Consider the following 20,987-nt stretch of genomic DNA (forward strand, 5'->3'; position numbering starts at 1 on the left):
GATACAAGGCTGAGGCTGGCAGAATTAGATACACTGCAACAGAAAAACTTGGTGCTGACAGTGCTGTAATTTTCCAGCTTTTCAAACTAAAGAGATGTCAAATATTTTAAGATTTGTTTTTTTTTCCTGTACTCACACAGATGCCACAAACTATGACCATCTTCATAGTGCCCCTGTGCCTGGGTGAAAGGCAAAAGCTGTTTGACAGCAACATTTAGAGAGCACACCGAATGAAAACATGAAGAGGTGTGTTGCATTCCCCTGCCGTGGCAGGAAGCCAGCAGCTGCCACTGCTGGAATGTGGCCGGGATACTGGGGTTACACAGTATGCCTCACAAACAGCATCATGGGATCTCCTGTGACCCCTGTGCAGGCAGAAAGGCATGTGTTGTACCCTAAAGAAAGCATTTCACCCCAACCCACTCCCAGATCTTCCACAGACAAGTCCTCAAAACCTCCATGCAGAGACATTTGGTCAGTGACGCTTTGGGCTACCTACTGGAACACACACTGTTGTTTCAACTGAGCCCAGACAAGCCTGTTGAGCATCCAAGTCCTGCTGAGGCCCAGCTTCATTCCATGTTGTAAGGGGGATGCAATCACAGCACAAGATAGTACAGCACTGCCAGAGCCCTCAGTAATCTCCCTGTGTGCAATGCAACCTGCAGCTCTTTGGGAAGGACAGTAGCAAAATATTTCCCCACAGCTCCCTGAAAACATTTGTACACCAAGACACTAATAAATATAATAAATATAATAGGGAAGTAAACCAGTCCCTGGCATTAGTAGTCCATACTATTACAGTGGGCAGAACCATAGGTACATGGATGTGTGTACCTAATCACATGTATAATCACATATATAACAATGTATGTGTCTTGGTAAATGCAGAGATGAAACAATTGCAGTGATTGACCTAATAAAGGTACAGAAGAAACATAACTGCAGTGATAGACCAGGAAAACTGATGCCTGCTGGATGACTTTTTATATCAAAAGCTTTTTCTTAGCAAATGGGTCACTTTAAACCAGCATCAGCCTCAATTCAATTTGTCTGAACAGACCTGAGTTCCTACAGGGCAGCTTCTCTTTGCACAACTACGTGAGAGACAGGCTAGCTGAGTTGTGAAGAAAGGGGAAAGTCCTTCAAAATAGAGACGACAAGTATTCCTCTGTCATTTAATTGATTAAAATGCTCCTGATGAGACCATAAAACCATGTCCCAATTAAGTAGGGTTGAACCCCACAGTGAGGTGCTTATGACATCCGCTGTAATTCTAAATTGGGTGGCTGTGATATACCTCACTACAATCTATACCACGAGGAATTCATAATGATTAGACCATTATTTCAGAATGTTGCTAGGCTCCTAGGACTAAAAGCTGAAAAGGAGGTGAAGGATTTCTGCCAAGCAGCCAGACACATGGCATTACAGCTGCAGACACCTTAAAGGAGAAGAGCCCAAGTCCCCCTTTCTCCTGTGAAGTTGTATGGGCAACAAGCATGTGGTGCTAGCATCCCTTTCTCTTACTAGCATTCTGTTTGCTGTCTCTAAGAGGCAAAGTGACAGAAGTTGTAGCATTCAGGCAGTTTCCCCCACTTCTGCTGGTCCACAAGCAGAGTTAATGGCAAGCAGAAAGCCCACCAGGCAACTCACTCTGCCTTCCCCAGGCCTCAGCCCTTGGTGCCAGGTTGCCTCTGCAATAGAGGACGGATACAACGCTCAAGTTAACTCAGTAACTTTGATTCCATGACTATCAGTCCAGCTTGGAGACCAGTCACCTATTGCTGTTGCTGGTTTTGTTTTGCTTGGCTCATCTTGGAGGTGTTCTGCTGTTATTCTGGGAAAGAGGCAAGAACAGTCTCGTTTTAACACCTTGGTGACAAGAGACTAAAAGCAGCTTTATCCCTTGCACAGAGGCACCTCAGAGATGAAGTCCTGAAACCATCCAGCATCTTCCTATCAGAACGCCCTGGGGATGAGCCCTTGGGCTGACGTGGGCCACCAGGGCTAGGCGGAGGAGGAGGAGCAGCACCAGAGGGGGTTTCCCCGGCCTTGCCTGCAGCTGAGCCTCCCAGGCTCCAGGCGGGGGTTACCCCGGGGAGAAGACAGGGTGCACTGACGGCTCCCCCCGCGGAGATCGCCACTGGCGGTGGGGGTAGTTTATCCCCTCTGCTCCCAAGGGGAGGGAAAAGTGGGCTGGAGGGGGGTGTGCTCTGCTTTATCTCTCTCTCCCTCCGGGTTGAAGGAGAAAGGGGTTGGTTTGGAGGGGGCTGTGCTCAGCGGGCGGGCGGCGGAAAGTTTTTTTGCTCCAGAAGAATGGCCCTTTTGAAGCACTTCTGCCCCACTGCACACTGCTAAGCGAAGCCAATCCCCGGCGCCCGGAGGCGCAAAATTCCCTCTCGAAGAAGAATTAAAACCCAGCACCCCCATCCTACCCCACAAAACAAGGGAAAAAGGAAAAACAGAATAGAAAAAAAGGAAAAAAGCGGACCAAAGCACCCCTCTCCCTCCCGCAGCCCGCAGCCCGCCGCGGCGGTACTCACGCTGCTGTTGTGCCCGGACCAGTGCACCATGGCTTGGTTGTGCGCCGAGTCGCCGGCGAGGGCGAAGGTGGTGCTGCCCAGCCGCAGCTCCTCCAGCCCGAAGCGGGCGGCGCCGCTCTCTCCCGGCTCCCGCCCCGCCGCGCCCCGCGGGCTGCGGCCCCGCCGCCGCCGCACCGACCCCGGCCGCCCGCCCGCCGCGGGGGAGCCCCGGCCGCGAAGAGGTTGGTCCTCGGCAGGAGCCGCTGCAGCCGCCGCTCGGGGCCGGCTTTCCCCGGTCACTTTCCCGGTGTCCCTGGTCACTCGCCGGGTCTCCCAGCCGCTGAATTTCGTCCCTGGAGGAGCAGGAGAGAGGCTCGCTTGCAGCCCGGCATCCTCCGCCTCCATCCCGGCCTCTTGCCCTCTCTCACCTCCCTTCTTTCCGGGGAATCTCCTCTGCTCCTTTTCTCCTCCGTCGGTCCTCAAGTGCATTAGTAATCCCTGCTGCGGATGTTGCTGCTGCGGCTTCAACTGGGAATGGCAGGATCTGCAAGTTATTTCTGCACCGGTAAAGCCAAAAGTGAAGAGGACAAGCCATGTCCAGTATAGCAGAGCAACGTGCCAGGCTGGGTACCAGCCAGCAACTTTTTCCATTGCTGCTGACTGCTGATGAGTGCGAGGGAGAAAGAGCAAGAAGGAGAGAGCAGGAGCGAGAGAGCGGGGCGCTTCCGATTTACCCGCCGCGGGGTAAACACAGCGAGAACTCCACAAAGTTTCAGACTCTGCTGTGTTAAATGCAGGCGGGGGCAGTGGAGATTGTTCTCTTCCCCCTCTTTTTTACCCCTTGTTTTGTTTTGCTTCTTTTGCACTTTTCCCCTTTTCTTTTTTCCCCTCTTTTTTTCGCCCCCCCTTTTTTTTTTCCTTCCCCCCCAAGACTGGCGTCGCTGATCAGGCTTTTGATGGAAGGCAAAGCCACAACCACACGGGGGAGGAGCTGAATTGAAATCAGAGAGAGAGGGAGAGAGAGAGGAGCAAATCCTGGCTGGTGATTCCTCCCGGCTGCCTCTGTGGAAGTCTCTGCTCGCTCCTCTCCCGCTCGCTCTCTCTGTTCGCTCCCACTTAGCCGCTTCTGCATCACACTCCTCCCGCAGCCGCCCCGCCAGGACGCCCCGCGTGTGTCGTGAGCTATTGGTTATTCACACCCCCCCCCCACACACACACACATTACACACACACACAACACTCCATGAAAGACTTACCCCAACTTTTAGACTGAAATCACCCTATCCCTTCCATCAACTCAAAGCCCTAAACCCCATTCCCCAACATACTAAACCCACCTCACATGGACTTGAAAGCAAACGTGCAAAGTGAAGGAGCAATACATACATATAAACATACATACATGCATGTATAGTGTTTCCAGAGGAGATATTTTAATTCGATTAAGTGGGCTTAAACGACTGATCAGGCTCTGAAATGTCCCTATGAAACTCGCCAAATACAGTTGCTAGGAATAGGCAGCTGTACTCGGTTTGACAGAGGGAAAGTCACATTTCTACCCCTCCGTTCCCTCCTCTGCCTTTGCTTTGCTGTACTGTCATTTACAGTAGCTGTCGATGTTTCAATAAATCACTCAGGCATGGCAGAGATGTACTCACATAAATGCTGATGGAGACAGGGGCAAGATTTTGGAAATGAAATGACAGCAGTTGGTGGTGGGAGATGGGGCGAGAGATTCCCCACCACTGGTTTATCAGCAGCAAAAGCCCTTTCTGCTCTAGCTGTCTCACATTTTCAGTACCAGCAATTTCTCCCCCAGATGTGCTCCTCTCTTACTAGATCTCTTTCACAAGGAGCAGTCACTAGCAGTGGCCAGAGGAGATCACCAGTCTCTGCAGAGATTGGTGTCTGCTGGCCATGGGAGCCACTGACAGCTTACCAGAGGCAGCACCACTGTCTGACGCAGGACAGTGGCCCTAGGTTTAACAGACCTACACACTTGTGGGAATTAAGACTATTCCATGGAATTTTATTCCATCACATCTCCCTGCTTTCACTCCTTCCCATTTGATTTCCAGAAGAGTTTAGTTTTTAATTAATGTTTTTGACATTTCCTTTCTGACACGGAAGACTTCATTGTGTTTTTTGGCAGTGCATTACAGAAAGAGATTTACCGATTTGTTTCACATTCTTCTAGAGATTTCACTCAAATGCTTACTGGTGACACGTCTTGGGATATTAGCACAAGACCACAGGTGAAGGGAGACTTACAGTAATTGAGGCTGGGCATAACTTCATGCTGCTTACAACAATGATGGATTGTCTGCAGTATAACCACCAGACCTCAACTAAATCTACCAATTAACTGCATACCTGTTCCCAGATCTTCCAGCTAAATGGTTACTCTTAGTTACAGCCTGCTGGTATAATAAATAACACTTTGCATTTAAACAGCTCCTTTCCTTTACCAAGCCCAAAGCTCTTCACGAAGGCCACTCTTGCTGTATAGATGGGGAAACTGAGTCACAGTGTGATCAGCCAAGCAATAAGGATTGGAGATGAAACTACCTTATTATCAACCCACTACTTTGACTCCTATACAATAGATTGACCAGATGGATCTATCTCAAATGATGCACTAAAGGACAAGTGTCTTAAAAAGCCTTTAATCTAAAGGGATGAAATTCAAAGAGGTGAGTGGGCAATGCAGAAAAAGAACTTGGAAGAGGGAAATTAATAAGAGGTCAGAGGAAATTTCTTCTGGGATTGTCATAGAGATTTACATGCCAATGAGTGGCTAAGGCTAATGAGGGAAACAATATAGCTGTCTCATTTAGGCAGATTATTAACTCTGGATTGTGATGAGTGACCACTAAGAAATGTGGATGTGCCTGTGATAGTGCACACCTTATACACTGTGTGTATACTGTACCTGCAGAGCTCTTCAACAAATTCAGTCATGGAGAGAAAATATCGAATCTGACCTGAGGGCCACAGCCACTTTTTTTCAGCATAACCTTTGTTGTGGGTGGATATAGGACAGAGATGTACAGTACCAGCCTTTCCCTCATCACTGTTTCTAGCAATCACTAGTTTAGGAGCTTCCAACAGCAGAAATTGCACCTGATTATTTCTGTTTAATAGCTACGGATGGACCTATCTTCTTTAAATTTGTGTAATCCTTATTTACACTCTCGTTGTCTGAGGCATGCTGTAGTACTCAATTTTACAGTCTGATTATGTGTGCTTTTGAATACTCATGGTCTGCACTTAATCTGAGCAAGACATTTTAAATTGCCGTAATCTAATCTTGTTGCCAGCCATCTTTCTGCCATAAATGATGTGATGATTGAGCCATCAGAGATATGAAGCCAGAGTCTTTGGCACAAAAGAATAATCCCCTGTCTTTTGACATAAGGGGTAGCATTCCGAGTTGGGAGCTACAGTTTAGCTGTCATAAGGGAGGGTTGGAATTCATATACTCAGCCAAAAAGAAGCACTGGTGTGTAGTGACTGAAGTCTGTGGCCGTGCTCAGAGAAAGGAGAGGCTGCACTCATGGGTATTCTGAGCTGAGGTTACACCTGATTTGATGTTTCAATAGCACAGACTACACCATATGCCTAGCTCCAGCCTCTGATGGGAATGTGTTTTCCCAGAGCTGCTATGCTGCCTGATCAGAAGACTGCTCTTACGTTTCACACAGCCAGTGTTGCCTTGAGGGAGGGGAGAGGAGCAAGCCCTGGCAGCCATGGAACAGGACACAGTTGTTGGCACTATAAAAGAAGAAGTTGTGAGAGCAAACAAAATCTGCAGGTCTCAGCTGGCCTCTTCAGCCCCTGCCTTTATCGGGATAAGCAGTGGCAGGAGGTGTTCCTCTTTGCCAGGGAGGAATTACTGCAGAGGCAGAGGTCTGCAAAAGGGAAGCACAAGTCAGGAAGCACAAGGAGGAATCTAGTGACGGGAGTAGATGGCAGTTCTGGGTAGCTGTTGCAGTGGAGCAAGAATCTTCCTAAGGATTTATGTAGCCTTGAGGAGAGAAACAAGAACAGAATGAAAGGTGTGTGAGTACACAAATCTTCATTTGGGACTGGGCAGATTCAGGGATGGGTGGAAACATGGGCTTGGTCGAGGACGGAAATCCTTATGACAGTGATTGCAATAATCTGCCATCTGCAGGAATCCTTTCCTCCAGAGTGTTTCACAGTTGCAGTCAGAAACCACTCATGAAAATGTGGTCCTGAGATATTCCCTGGCTTCTCAGGATCCCTGTCTTCTGAAACATGCTAGACTATGTAACTCGCATGATGGAAGCAGCTCAGGGAGTATGCCAACATTGCCTGCATTTTGATGGAGTAGAAAGGGGAAAAGAGGAATGGAAAAGGATGGAGAGAAAAAATAGAATTAGATGGGGTTAACCAGCTGAGGTTTCAATATAGAGCAGGGGCATAGCACAGCCTGGTCTATTTTGCACTCAGATGTCTTCTACGATAAGCAGTATAATCTTTCCCTGGTAAATATTTGTATAATCAGGATTTCATGAATCTGCACTCATTTTAAGTCATCAGTTTTCTCTTTTAAGACTGTGTAATGAAGGGAGCCCAAGAAGAACACTACTCCATTGATTCCTATCAAGCCACGGTGAGTGATGAATAATGTAGTTTGACATTACACATAATTCCTTCAAAAGGAATCTCTGTTTGAAAACAAATAGAAATTACGAATCAGGATACAACAGCGCTTGTTGCAGTTTCCCTTAGGAAAATGAAAATGGTTTTGAACTGTAAATACAGTTTTACAGTTTTTTACAACTCTTTTGAGAGGTTTTTTCACTTTATTTTTTTAAGGTTCTGGATGCTTCAGTCTTCAAATAAAACAGAGATTAATTATATGCATAGAAATAACTATTTCTAAGTGACTCTTATTCCACTGAACAAATAGAAATTATTTACTTATGTGGCTTGTTTTGTAGCAATATTTTGATAACTTTTATATGGGTATTATCAAAAGTAAATCCTAGGACCTCACTTAGGGGCAATGCATTTGGCAGACAAAAATTACTTGAAAAAAATCTGGAACTGAAATAAAATCTCAGTCTTCTTTCCACTGAATTTCATTTCCATCACTCAGATTATTTTTGGAATGGTGATTGAACTATTTATTTTTAACACTAATAATTCCTCTAAATTAATTAACATGAAAGCTCTCCTTTGTTATTCCAGACAATCAAGCCCCAAACCAGTGCCATCCCCAAATTAAGCTGCTGCAGCTTTTAACAGGGGCTCCCATTCATCTGCAAATGTGATGCGAGTTTGCTTTAGTTGCCATAAATATTAACAGCAAGGGCTTTTTGTTCTTTTACTCCCTCTTGCTGCAGCCTGTTGCAAAGACTGAGGTTTAAAGTGATCTCAGAAAAAAATAGAAGTGCAAGATTTTTCCACTTTATAATTTAGAGAGGCATTTTGCTTTGCTAAATCCTCAGATGGAGATTCCAGACAGCAATTTACCTGGCAGGAAGAGCTGGATGACAGGCGGATTCCATCAGTGTGATTGCCCCTAAGTACAGGAAAGTACTCAGCACCTGGTTCCAGTTTTCCTGAAAGCACTGTTTATACTGATATACTTAATGATGCTTATCAGCCAGCAGCACTTTCTGGGCACAATAGGAGCTGTCTGGATCTTTCTCCTCTGGAAAATCTCTCATGTAGGCTCCCCTGTTTTCACTTCCACTTCTGGATCCCAAGGGTTCTCACACCATCCCACCACAGATGGCAAACCTCATACCCATGGCACAGACTCCGCATTTTACTGTTTGGGTCCAGACCTCCTTCCTGCTCTTACAGCTGCAGAAACTTCCTGGGCCAGCTTTGCACAATGATTTCAGTGATAAGCCAAGGAATGAATTTGCCATGGGAGGAAGGCAGCATATGACACACGCACCACACCACTGCCTCCCACCCCCCAAACAATCTTATACTCCCTGTCACGTGCTGAAGCAATACTCATGTGGCTGCACAACTACTGTATCCACACTGATGTTGAATCTAGCTCTCTTTGTCACTATGCCTATAGATCCTGTTATTTAATCCCCTTCTTTAGCGTCACCTGCTCCTCTGTGCTCTGCTTGCATTTCACTGGTCCAGTGATCCCCTCCCCTTGTGATCTGGAGGCATCAATCCACTGTCACCCTGAGCTCCAGAGTGCTGCTCCCATGTCAGGGATTACCATGAGCTTTAGAAGCTGAAAACACCCCAGGCCATAGAAGACTGTTGATGAGAAAAACTTCTGCTTGGAATTCCAAGCTGGCATTCCCTTTGCATTTCACCTTTTGCAGCCCAAGAAACCTGGAAAGCTGCCCTGAAAAGCTGGTCTTAGATTCTGCTAGGTTTTGTAGTTTACTTGAGTGTAAAGTAGAATTGCAAAGACTGCACTTATATCAAGACTGCACATACTGAGCTAGTGCTCTGAGCTTGCAGCTAAGGAAAAATCTGAGCTGGAGCTCAGAGCTAGAATGAGTTTTATTATAACAACCTTTAAACTAGTAAACATTAGCAGAAGGAGGAAGCCTGAGGTGTATCTTGCAGTCAAGTCCTTCAGTGCCACCAATATGAATGATAACCACAGGGATGACCCAGCAATTGTTACATTTCATCCTGACTGTTTTAAAGCAACCCCATAATACCCAGAAGGTTTTTGCCATCAATAACTGAAATGTACCCTGTGGACATTTCCAACCACATAAAAGGAAAAATGAAAATTGCTTTAGCAAAAGCAAATAATGCTTGACCAATCTGATTGTCTTCTGTTACTAAATAGCTGACCATTGTAACACTGGCTCCCGCAGCAGTCTCGTGGTAAACTGAGGAAGTATGGCTGCTCAAAGCAACTGGCAGAGATTTTGAAAGTTGGCTGGATCACCAGTCTGGACTGGAAAAGGACTGGAGATTGCACTGGGGTCTCTTTCTGTAAATAAGGCAAACTGCATATTCATCCGCCTTTGGCAAAGCATCACCAGGAGATCAGAACAAATTATGACCTCCTTAGCACTGAGGAGGCTGAACACGGTGTACTGTTTCTGATGTGGGCCCTCCATTCAAAAGGGACATGGAGGAAACTGAGGAAGGTTACCACAGGCATGTATCTATTGCATATCTGGCTCTCAGTATGTTCTTTTTCTTCTTTTCCTTGGTCGGAGATGAAAACCTTCCTTCCCATGACTAACAAAGGGTCTCTGCAGCTGTTCAAAACCAGTTGAAAGTTGCTTAACTGTGTTCATCGAGTCATTTTAATTCCCTTATCTCCTAGGCCTTTCCTGTTCCTCAAGAGAATCATGGCTGTGGGATCCCTCTGGTTGTCTTGCAACCTTGAAATTCTGCGATATTAAGTAGACTGATCAAGTGCAGATAATAGTTTCTTGTGAACAATAAATACCACTCAACACATTTTCCATAAAGTCAGGATACTTCAGTGATATAAATCTTCTTAAAAGCCTAACAGGCGTAAAAATCATTTGTATTTTCTCCCTTTTCCAGACATTACTGAACTTTAGTCATCACTGAGGAAGTTCACCTGACATTCTATCAGCTTTAGGTTTATCTGTATCGACAGGACAATAAAAATTCTTGTCTATCACTCTACCGCTGTCACCTTTGGCTTCTTCACTTGGTTGTGGAAGAATTTAATGGAGGTAAGAGAATAATGATGAAGAGAAAAAGATTACAAACTTAATGGCCTGTGAATGGTGTTTATAGTTTGTCATCATTACAGATGGTGTTTTCTTGCTGCTGCACCTTGCTTGATTTCTCTTAGCCAGAAGTGTTGACAACATAGAAGTGCCAGGTGCAACTAAAGATAAAATTCCTAGTAGAAGAAAGAGAAGACAGAGAAAAAAAATATTGTTCTTCTACCCTACCTTTTTACTGCAAGAAAAAACATACAAAAAACACCCCAGAACCTTTGAGGTTGATTGAAGATGTGAGCTTGCTCAGTGGCAGGATTTTATTTCAGAACTGAAAACACGACCAGGCAAAAAATTTCTGTGAAGCAACTCTGCCCTGCTTCACTGATGCATCGTTTCCTAAGTAATGGTCAGAAGTTCTTTTCTGGAGACAACTGCATCACTCACAGAGCAGCCAACAGAGCTTTTCACACACTCCCATGGTACAAAGCCAGGAGAGAGAGATCTGGCTATCAATTAAAGCTGTTTGCACTAACGTGGCTCATTTTTGCCTTAAACAAGTTAGTCACATGAATTTTTCAGCTAAATGATAAGCAGTGTGGCAATTTCTAACAGACATTGACATCTGAACATCACAGTGCATAGTCAGACACCCCTGTTTGGAATGTTAATGGTTTCTACCTGGCCAGAAACACAGATGAAGAGAAGAAAACTTCCTCTGACCTTTTCTCTCTCCAGACTGGTAGCTTCTTCAACAGCTTCTCAGATCTGTGACGTCCATCTACCATTATGTGGCTTGGTAGGACAAAGAAAGTTATACCCTCTAACGAGAGCAGAAGTAGTTATGAGAGATAGTGTGTCAGTCCATGTTTGGTGAGAAGCCCCAGTCTTCTAACAAAGTATCAAGTTTTGGAATGTGCAGTGGAAAATCAGGAGAAAGTGCAAAGGAAATACATATTTCTGTGTTTTCAGTCTTTTAGCTGTGAATCATGTAGTGAATTTTGAGCTCTTGCTATCATGGTTTTGTACGAGATTATCAACTCTCTTCCTTTGTTTTCTTTTCTTTCTTTAAAAAACCTCACAAGAAAAAGAAACCCAACCAAAACCAAAAAGCTACTAGTCCTCCTAACTATGGAGAGCAGAATGAAGACAAGGCTCCTGATGGCTCAAAATCTACTCTGAAGTGTTTCAACACAAAATACAAAGCCAAAGCAGTCAACTTTAAATATTCCATTTGAGCGCTTTGAAAATGAAGGATTTCCTTTCTTTTTTTTTTCCTCCTTACAAAATGATCCTGGAGATAATTTGCCCTGCCTGAAAGATTTTTCAAAATATGTACATTTTAAATATATATGTAAATGTATATACATAAAAGGAACACGAAATACTGTTCTGCAAGCTGAACAAACCGTTGCATTCAGCTTGAAATGAATCCTTAATATCTGAATCTCTTTTGTCCCTTTTATAAAATCAGTTTGGACAGAGAATTAGAAAAGTCAGTTATTCATATGGCTTTAATTACTTAAGATGCTTGCCAGAACACCTTGCAACATAAAAGGACTTATTTCCATGAGTTTGGTACTGGGTTCAGAGTTCCTAGCAATTTATCTGGGACATCTGTGGGTGTAGCACCTGGAAGATTAAGCTATATAAAACTCATATATTTGGTTCTGGTAAACAGGACCCTGATAATGCTAATTGATATTAAGGTTAAATTTGATACTATGTCTAAGGGGATGGATTCTATAAGGCAATGGATTCTATAAAATAATTTCAAAATGAACTGAAATTGTGTCAGTTTTCAATTAATGTCTTAAAACAGAAAAAAAAAACCAAATATATCCCTTCATCTTCAGTCAAAATATTTTCTTTTTAAATAATCCAATTTATGAAATAAGAGTGATGAAAAAACAATGTCTGTCTAATACATATATATACACACAAAGGTCAATAAATAGCCCGAGCAGTGGAAGAAACTCATAAGTGATGTTTCTGATGATTTCATTGCAAGCATTCTCTGAGATTCCATTTATTTTCAGGACTGTTTACTCTCTGTGTTTAATATCTATTCTCATATCAAGGAAGCATAGGGGAAAAACTCCATTTGAATGTATTTTCATGCAATTAATAATAATTCAGGCTTTCTGCTTTTCTTAAGCCAAAATTGTGCTTGCCAATACTTGGAGCCCTCCAAATGCATGTATGAGTCCAAGTCTGATTCGCTCTGATTCTGATTTTCTCCTCCATTTGAAACAATGTTTTTTCAAAAGATATCAAGTGCGCTTCACTTTTGTATTTGTTCAATCCAAAGTAATTTTTAACATTTTGATAAAGACTCTTTGATATCCTATTTGAAAATTGTTTCAATTTTCCAGTCTGGCCAAGTCTCCATGTACATTTCAGTTCATTTATGCCTGATTACAATCAGTCGGAGTCTTTTCATTGATTTCAATAAAGTTTGGGTCAGATTCATTTACAGCATAACTTACATATGTTTGCTGTCATGGAAAAAGCCAGCTATCACTGCAGCAGCATCCAGGGAATTTGAGAGAGCAAGGAATAAGAAGTCAAGGATCTCAGACCTTGCTTGGGAAGAACTTAAGCAAGTCCTGGTTTATTAGTGATGACTGCTCTAAATAACACATCTTGAGTGTCTGCTCTTTCACTGCAGTAAGAGCCTCTTTTCTGATTCAGTCTCTCCCAGCAGTCAGCTCATTTTAATATTTAACATCATGCCTCGGTCTCCTGCAAGATTCCCTTATCGTGATTTTAAATCCTCATTGACACACTCTGGGCATTTTACTGCCTTCAACATCTGTTGAAGGACTCTTTGAGGTGGTGCAAACTCAACGTCTTTTACACAGTTCAGTTCTTTTTGCAGTTTCCGAAGCAGGCAAAAATAAATAAACAAGGCATGGGGCCTGGATTGTTTTCCAGGTTTGGTTTGTTTTGTTTTGCCACATAGGTGCATCTCTCTGCACAATCTTATTTTGTCTTTCTTGCTGTTGTTTTTGCCAGGCAATGTAATTATCTTGATTGGTGGGTGGCCAACGAAGTTTTAATTAGATCCAGGGGGATTTAAGCAGGACTATGCATTAAAAAAAAATAAGGCAAAACAATGTTGCTAGGATTACTGTTTGTTTATCTTGTAAGGCATCGTCTATGAAATATGACCTCGCCTCTTTGCATTTCCAGTTGTCCTCTCTTCTTCTGCCTTGCTCTTTCACTTGGTCAACAGGGAATGGTGAACTGGTGTTAATGTCCGTGTACTGAGGCAACACTGCCAAGCTGTTGCTGCTGCAAAATGTCCAGTAGCTGGTCCCCTGCCAAACAGAGCCATTGATCCTCCAGCTTGTGCCAGTTCAAAGAAACATTGGATGCATATCCAGCTTTGTGGAAAGGGCAACAAGTGACTTGGGGCAGGAGGCTGGCATGGACAACAGTGAGCAACACTGAAGGCAGGGAAAGGACGGCACTGGGGAGGTCGTTCTGGCTGGGTAAAGTTATTAATTTTTGACTGGAAAAGGGTTGGTTTTATTTATTCACTTGTCTAAAAATATCCCAGTAATGAATTAACCTGAATGGGGGAGGGGGACAGAAAAACGCATGTCGATTTTCTAAAAGCAGGCAGGAATGCTGTTATTTTCCAATTAACATTCAGCATTAGAGAACAATCCAGCTGGAAAGAAACAACTAAGCAATACCAAGCTTTTTGCTTTCTGCACTTTTGCTAGTGATATTTTTTCTCATTTAACTTCTTAAAAGATACACTACTAACAACTTGTGCATTTCTTTGGCTAATGGAGATTAACTTACAGACTGCACTGGGCTGACTATGAAATAAATGTGTACGGGGGATCCAGCAGTTCATGCTGAAGCAAAAGGCATGGTCATCTAATAAAAGCTGCCTCTGCTCCAGTGCCAGAGAAAAGTGTGAGAGGAAAACCATCCAAAAGCATTACTGGTGATAAGGATTCTTCTCCATAAATCCCAGAGCAGGTCTAGGATTCTGGAGGGACTGGTGACAAACCAGTAGTCTTATTTTGGCTGAGTGACCCTTTTCTTTCTACTTCTCTTTTTTATTGTCTGTCATAATGTCCATGCCTTTTCCTCCTTACAGCTTAGCATACTTGAGGTTCACTAGATTCATAGAATCATAGAAAGTTAGGGTTGGAAAGGACCTTAAGATCATCTAGTTCCAACCTCACTCCCATGGGCAGGGACACCTCACACTAAAACAGTGCATTCAACAGTAAACAGTGACTGAAAATGGTACCATCACACCCAGCCACCTTCAGATCTTAATGACCACCAACTGAATGGCTACGTCTGAATGATGTGACTGGGAGCAGCCTTCAGCCCAAACCAGGGGCACCACTGGCTCTCCAGTGAGACCCAAGAAACATTAGATCCTGCAGTTCATGTTACGTACCCAGACTGATGAACACTGACATAATAATAATTAACAATAATAATAATAATAATAATAAAGTGTAAACTGAAAAGCTGATGGAAAGCCAAGGAATTTCTGACTAAAAATGTTCATGCACAGGTAGACATACATTCACATAAATTGAGTTCCTTATTTTTTTAATGGGTTTCTGAGGTTTTGTCTGGGTTTTCAAGTCTCCTAAGCTGTCTGAAATTTTATTTTACTCTCTTGCAAGTTGCCATTTTCAAATTAATAACTGATGCTGGGCTGAACTCTGCTGAGTTCAAGCGACAGCAAAGCTTGTCTGGACAGCAGCATTCACTGTATTTCCGTATAATTTGTCCCTGTTCTCCCAAGTGCTCAGGGGAATCTGGTTGTAGAAAGTCCAGATTGGGACTTTCTCCTGTATACAAGTTATGGAAACAAGTGTCAAAAATGAAGCCTGCTCTTGTCCATCCTGAACTTGGCAAAGCTTATGGAAAGCTACATGCACCCTTTAGTACTGTACAGAGGTGGAAATTTTGCCAGATATTTCTCAACAGTCATGCATAATTTTTAATATATATGTTCTTATTTATCAAATATTTACTTAGCCATTGCTGCAGTTTCCCTTTAAGGGCCCACGGAGAGTGACAAACCCACCAGCTTTTGCTGAGAAATTATATGCCCTGCAGTCATACTGTGTATTTAGAGTCTGGAGACAAATTTTAGGGGCTGGATTTATTTATAGTGTTTAATAAATGCTTCGATAATTATGTGCATGGGAATGGAAAACAAATTCTCCAGATTAAAAAGCATAGAGAAAGCTTGTTTGGATTAGCATGATCAACTGAAAACATCCATTTGATTCTTGGTATATATATAATTTACTGAGCTGCAAAATAAACATACTCTACTGTTCCTCTGCTGAAGGCTCCAGCTGTAAATATTTCATTACTTTAAAAGTGTATTGCTATTAGATAGGTCTTTTAGTATTCAGCAGAATCAAGTTTTAAGTAATAAAATAAAATAAAATTGTTTCTATTTCCTGAAGGACCTTTTTTAAACATACAATTTCAGTTGAGTGAAAATTGCTCTGCCACCTGTTGGGTGCTGGCCGAATCATCCCACAAATAAGAAGTTTTTATTAGCTTTGAAGGCGTAAATCAATTCCTGCTCTCAGGAGAGTGGGTATAATTACATCATGACCTGATCTGTTTCTCCCTGTCCTGCTGCTAGCTTACAGGTCATCATTGCCTCTAAGGAAAATGAGTGTGCGCCCTGTGTTATTTAAGAGAATGAAGACTTGATGAGGACGGGAAGAAGTTCATCAAGCAAACAGAAATATTATCCTCTGAAGGAGAGGCAGAGCACAAACTACCTCTGCTCATAAAATACCTGAAAATATTCACAAGCAGCTGGGGAAAAAACTTGTGACAAAAGCTGGGGGTTGTTATGGCGTGAACGTCCCATGTGACCATTATAGAAAGACAAACATCATTATTGACACCATCATTATAGCTTTTCTTTGCACAACCTGGACACCTCTGGTGATCTTCCTGCCTTTACCTAAAATGTCCAAACCCCATGCTATTTCAGGGTGGTTTCTTTCTGATTTTGATTTAAATAAAGTAATGGAATTCTTTGTTGCCTTTCTGCTATTGAAAAGCTTTTCAGGGAACACAAACAAACAAACAAACAAACAAATATCTGGGGCTTTTGTGAAAACGATTTGATAGTGTTGGGGTGGAACTTTGTAATTGATGTGTTTTATTCCTCAAAAATGTGACATCCTAAACACGGGGTTAAGTGTTGGTGCACAGATTTATCTAGAGATTTTTCTACTGTGTGTGATGTACCAAAGCCACAAATAATCACACATCTGACTATTCCAGTTCTCAAGAACAGCTCCCCACAATATCATGCCTAAAGATCATGAAGTACCTTTTTCTTCCAATTAATTCCAAATTACTGAAAAGCTTAGGGATCCCAAATTGTTCACTGAACAAAGACCACAGTCCCCTGTCATAGAAAGTTGGAGTCCAAGTTATCCAAGTGTTATGAGATACTAGCCTATGCACAGACAAGTTGAAAGCTGTCCACCATTAAGTCAGCATTAAATACATGGCTGGGGCAAAACTTCACCACAAAAAAGTTCCACGATTAAGCCTTCAGATTACATTGTTAATATTGGTTGTTTTCAAAACATGGCAACATTTATCCCCTCTTCCTTCACTGAGCGTTGGGTCAGGAAAAAAATGAGAAAGACATTGTTTTGCAGAACTCCAATCACTCCTGAAACTTGTTTTCTCTTTCTAACAGTCCTCTTTTGGTCCTCAACTAGGAATGATCTTTGCAAAGGAAATTCCTTAGGTAGGAACAGCTGCATAGATTTGAGTTTCTAAGGTTGACATGAGAGTACTTTGTGTCACTTGAAGAGCTATTGAAAACGCTCGTGAAATACTGACATTTCAAGACGATCTTCTTTAGCAGAAATTAGAAATAACTTCAGCCAATTTTACATCTCATCAAAACTCAAAACATACATACTCTCACTACTGCAATTTTTACCACTATTTTCTCATTTCTAAATAGTATTATAGCTGTTTTGACAAACGTTGAGTTGTAATAGCTTTTTTCTTATAAAAATGTATATTGAGTTATATGAAAAATTTTGTGCCTGTGAAAATTACATACAATCTTCATGAGCAGATTCTGAATTCTCATTTCGAATAATAATTTGTAAACGTGATAATTTTCCTCATGTGCTTCTACATGCAAATTTAGCAGCGGGTACCTGAGATTACATTATGAACTGAGAACTGATAATACATACTGCACAATTCATTCAAGAAAATTAATATATTTATGGAGCATTTAGAGAGTCTGGGAGGGTTAGCAAGAAGACACCTGCAGTGTTGTTTCCTATGGCAGTATCTGGTAATTTATGACCATGCCACCTGCATAGTGTTCACAGCAACACTTCTTGAAAGTGCTAACACAGATTTCTCAGAAGACTGTTGAACTGGCTCTCATATTCCTTAACTACTCTCTGAAGAGCTGATGGAACATCTTATTGGAAAATTGGGATGAACAGGAAGACGTTATTGCTCTGACTACATTCAAGTCCGTGTCCAAGTTGCACTCCATCACTTCTTCTCCAGGTTCAGCTCAGAGATGGCATTTGTTACTTCCTCTTGGTCTCCACAATCCTGTAAACTTCCCCACAGCAATTAAGTCTGAGGATGTAGCTTGGGGAAAGGAGGGAATTCATGAGCTAGCTAAATGCCCCCTTTGTTACCCTGTGGCACTACAGCTGGATCATGTAACCCAAGTGATCACTGCAGCAATCTGGTGAGCCCATCTGTGTCAACAGCACTGTAGGTCTGATCTTCAGCTGATTTTCTCCCCAGACATAGCCTCATGAATGTCATCTAAGAGCCTAGGTCTGTAACTGCAAAAATCATGAAAGAATGGTGTCAAGAAACTCCACAATGTTGGCGAGACCTGCTCTCCTATCCCATCTTCTGCTCATGGGGCTGTCTCCTGTGTGCCAAGGAGGAAGGTGGACTCTTTCCAAGCAGCATGCAAAAATCCCCTTGGGGTGTGGCATAATGGAATCCCTCATGCTCCCAAGAATAATCTCTAATCATGCCTAAAATCATGATGGTTCCTCTCTTAAGGCTGATAATCTTCACAATGAATGCAGTCATTGTCAACAGGGATCACACTGAGAGAAACAAAAGGCAGATGCCAGCAAAGGAATATAAGCCTTGGACAGTCATGAAGCAGTACTTCTTCAGAATACTCTCCAATGTCCAGCAGTCTGCAGCTCAAGGACTTCCCAATCCAATCATGGTTCATATATATGCAGTATATATATGTAGTGGATTTCCCTTCATGAACTTGTCTGGTCTCTGCTTGCATCTATGAAAACTCTATATTTTCCCAATGTTATACAGCAAGGAATTTCGTACATACACCCTGTATGAAGAATTACCTCCTTTGGTTTCTTCTGAATGTGCCAATTATTGGCTATTCATGTACAGAGGAGAAACAGAACAAGTAATCCAAACTTTTGTCTCAGGAGCAAGAGCTTTACTTAGTAATGCACATCTACTAGTACCTAGTCAAGGACTGGATAAACTTGGCATAAAACTAACCAGCATTTCATACCCTTCAAGGTGAAACTTCAGAAAATCCAAAGCATTTTTTTTTTCATTCCAAATTATCCCAATTTCAAGGGCATTTATATCCTGACTTTCCATACAACACTCAGCAAAGCATGCCTCATTAGCTCACATGCAAGCCTTCATGCCTCCATAACCCAAATTTCTTTTCTCACCTTCCTCAGATCGTATTTTTTCCCCTCACTGCTGAAGCTTAAATTGATTTATTGCCCCCAAACACAATTCAGATGCTTTGCAGTTTCATGGGCCTTTTAGACTCTCCTCAATGGCAATATGGAAGTGCTGTTCAGGTCCTCGCATTTAACATCATTTGATTTTTCTCTCCCTGTCCTCCATCTCGCTCACTTCCCCTTATTTGTATTCTCATCAGTGTCACATTAAATGCCGTGGAACACGCTTTTAGGGTAATAACAGGCCTGAAGTTTATGAAAAAAAAAAAAAAAGATTGATATCAGCTTCATAAAACTCAGGGGAAGCAATATCTTTCCTGCCTCTTGCCATCCCTTTAACTGCAGCTACCTTTATACATTTTGGTGGGAGAGAGAGTCTAGGAAAAAAAGAGAAAAAGGGAGATATCTCCAAACAGCAGAGGGGTTTTGGAACCTGGTGTGCTGTTAATTTCTTTATCTCTTTAACAGCAAGGAAGTTGTGCTTGCTGCTTTGTTTATTTCAGTGATGTGTTTCTTTCAAGAGCTTGGGAATCTTTTCCCTTAAATGTCACTAGATTCAGAAATGTTCAGGGTTTATAGCCAGCAGTTTATACCTGTCACACACTGAGAAGGCCAGGGATGAAGAAACTGTCTATTACTGTAGATAAACAGAACATATGCCAGTTATCAGAATGGAATGAGAAATAAGGCAGTGAAATCAAGCTGGAATTTTACATTGGTGCCCAAGCTGGTGGCATCTGGGTACCATCTGTGAAACCTGTGCCAGGCTGAATGATCTCCCTTACCAGTTTTATCAGCAAGTTGGTTTTTCTGAATATGGACCTGAAGCCACGTCTGGATTAGGATCATACTCACAGTATGCATTAGAGGCTTTGGATACCAGACATGATTTGGGATCCTTTACTTGCTTCAGCTTCCACTCCATTAGATCTAACATCTCCCAAACACAGCCTGCTGCAGCTGCAGGGGTTGAGGATGGACTGCAGATCAGACAAAGCTCAGAAACTCTGGCATGGCAATCCTTTTCAGGGTTGTACACCAATTCAACAGCATGACGCTTTTGAGCAAAACCTGCCTTCATTTATTCCAGAAGACACTAGAGAGGCAAACAGAGGTGGTAGACAGACAGATCACTCAGCCTTACCGTACCTGGAGACAGTCTTTCACCAGGAAACTGCCCATACGTCCTCAAGTAGTGTCTCCCATATCCCTGTATCTCTCCAAATCAGTGCCATGTTGACTTTAGCAAAGTTTTTGCCAAAGTTTTTCTCCTTCACTGGCCTGTTTTGCTATTCCCAATTCACAACTTAACCTTTAGTTTTGCAGGTGTGTTTAAGATGAGGAAAGCTTTTTCCTTTTTATTTTACTTCCTCCTTTTCGGGCAGTTATTGTTTGTGGGTTTTACCCTTGATAATAGATCTTCGATTCAACAAAAAAGGTAAAAGCCTTTGTATTTCCACTTTCTGTTTTACTGGATTTTCCTCCACTTTTTAATTCTTTTTTAAATGCCATCAATTTAGCAAAACTTGCTAAAATGGACAAATGAGAAGTGGGAGAATCTGAAGAAGCAAGCTACCTTGCCAAAACCATCCTACTAATCCCACCAACTTGTCAGTGTTTGCCAGAAGCAATTGCAAAGCAACAGGCTTTTTATGAAGGGCAGCAATGTAATTTTTAAAATGGGCCAAATTGTACTGGCTCCACCTTCCCCAGGTGTCAATAGGCAAATTACTGTAACACAGCTATCCTAGCTTAATAAACTCAGTGAGAATTTCTGCATGGGCTTTTCTCTGATCTCTGGAACAGGCCATACATACATTTAACTCATAGCCCTCCACAGGGATATGCCAGTAGCTGTTGTTATTAAAGTGGGGCACAACATTCCAAGATGGAAAATAAGGAGATGATTCTGAAATCGTCTTGCGTTCACATAATGCATTCAGATTTTCTCCATTTGAGGGAAGGTTTTTTCCAGGTGTTAGCCCACTTCAGCTCAGTGGCTGATGAATGACCAT

General features: G+C 42.5%; 1 protein-coding gene across 1 annotated transcript in view; it reads right to left on the minus strand.

Moving 5' to 3' along the window:
• Positions 1 to 3,338, minus strand: part of LOC136011298 (VPS10 domain-containing receptor SorCS1-like) — a 295,003-nt gene extending 291,665 nt beyond the window's left edge. The window contains exon 1 of the mRNA XM_065672946.1: positions 2,547 to 3,338. Within this exon, the coding sequence (XP_065529018.1) occupies positions 2,547 to 3,176 (630 nt within the window). The 5' untranslated portion in view covers positions 3,177 to 3,338. The remainder of the gene's footprint in view (positions 1 to 2,546) is intronic.
• Between the last annotated feature and the right edge of the window lie 17,649 nt (positions 3,339 to 20,987).

The sequence above is a fragment of the Lathamus discolor genome, chromosome 3, assembly GCF_037157495.1.
Source record: "Lathamus discolor isolate bLatDis1 chromosome 3, bLatDis1.hap1, whole genome shotgun sequence".
Lineage (NCBI taxonomy): Eukaryota > Metazoa > Chordata > Aves > Psittaciformes > Psittacidae > Lathamus > Lathamus discolor.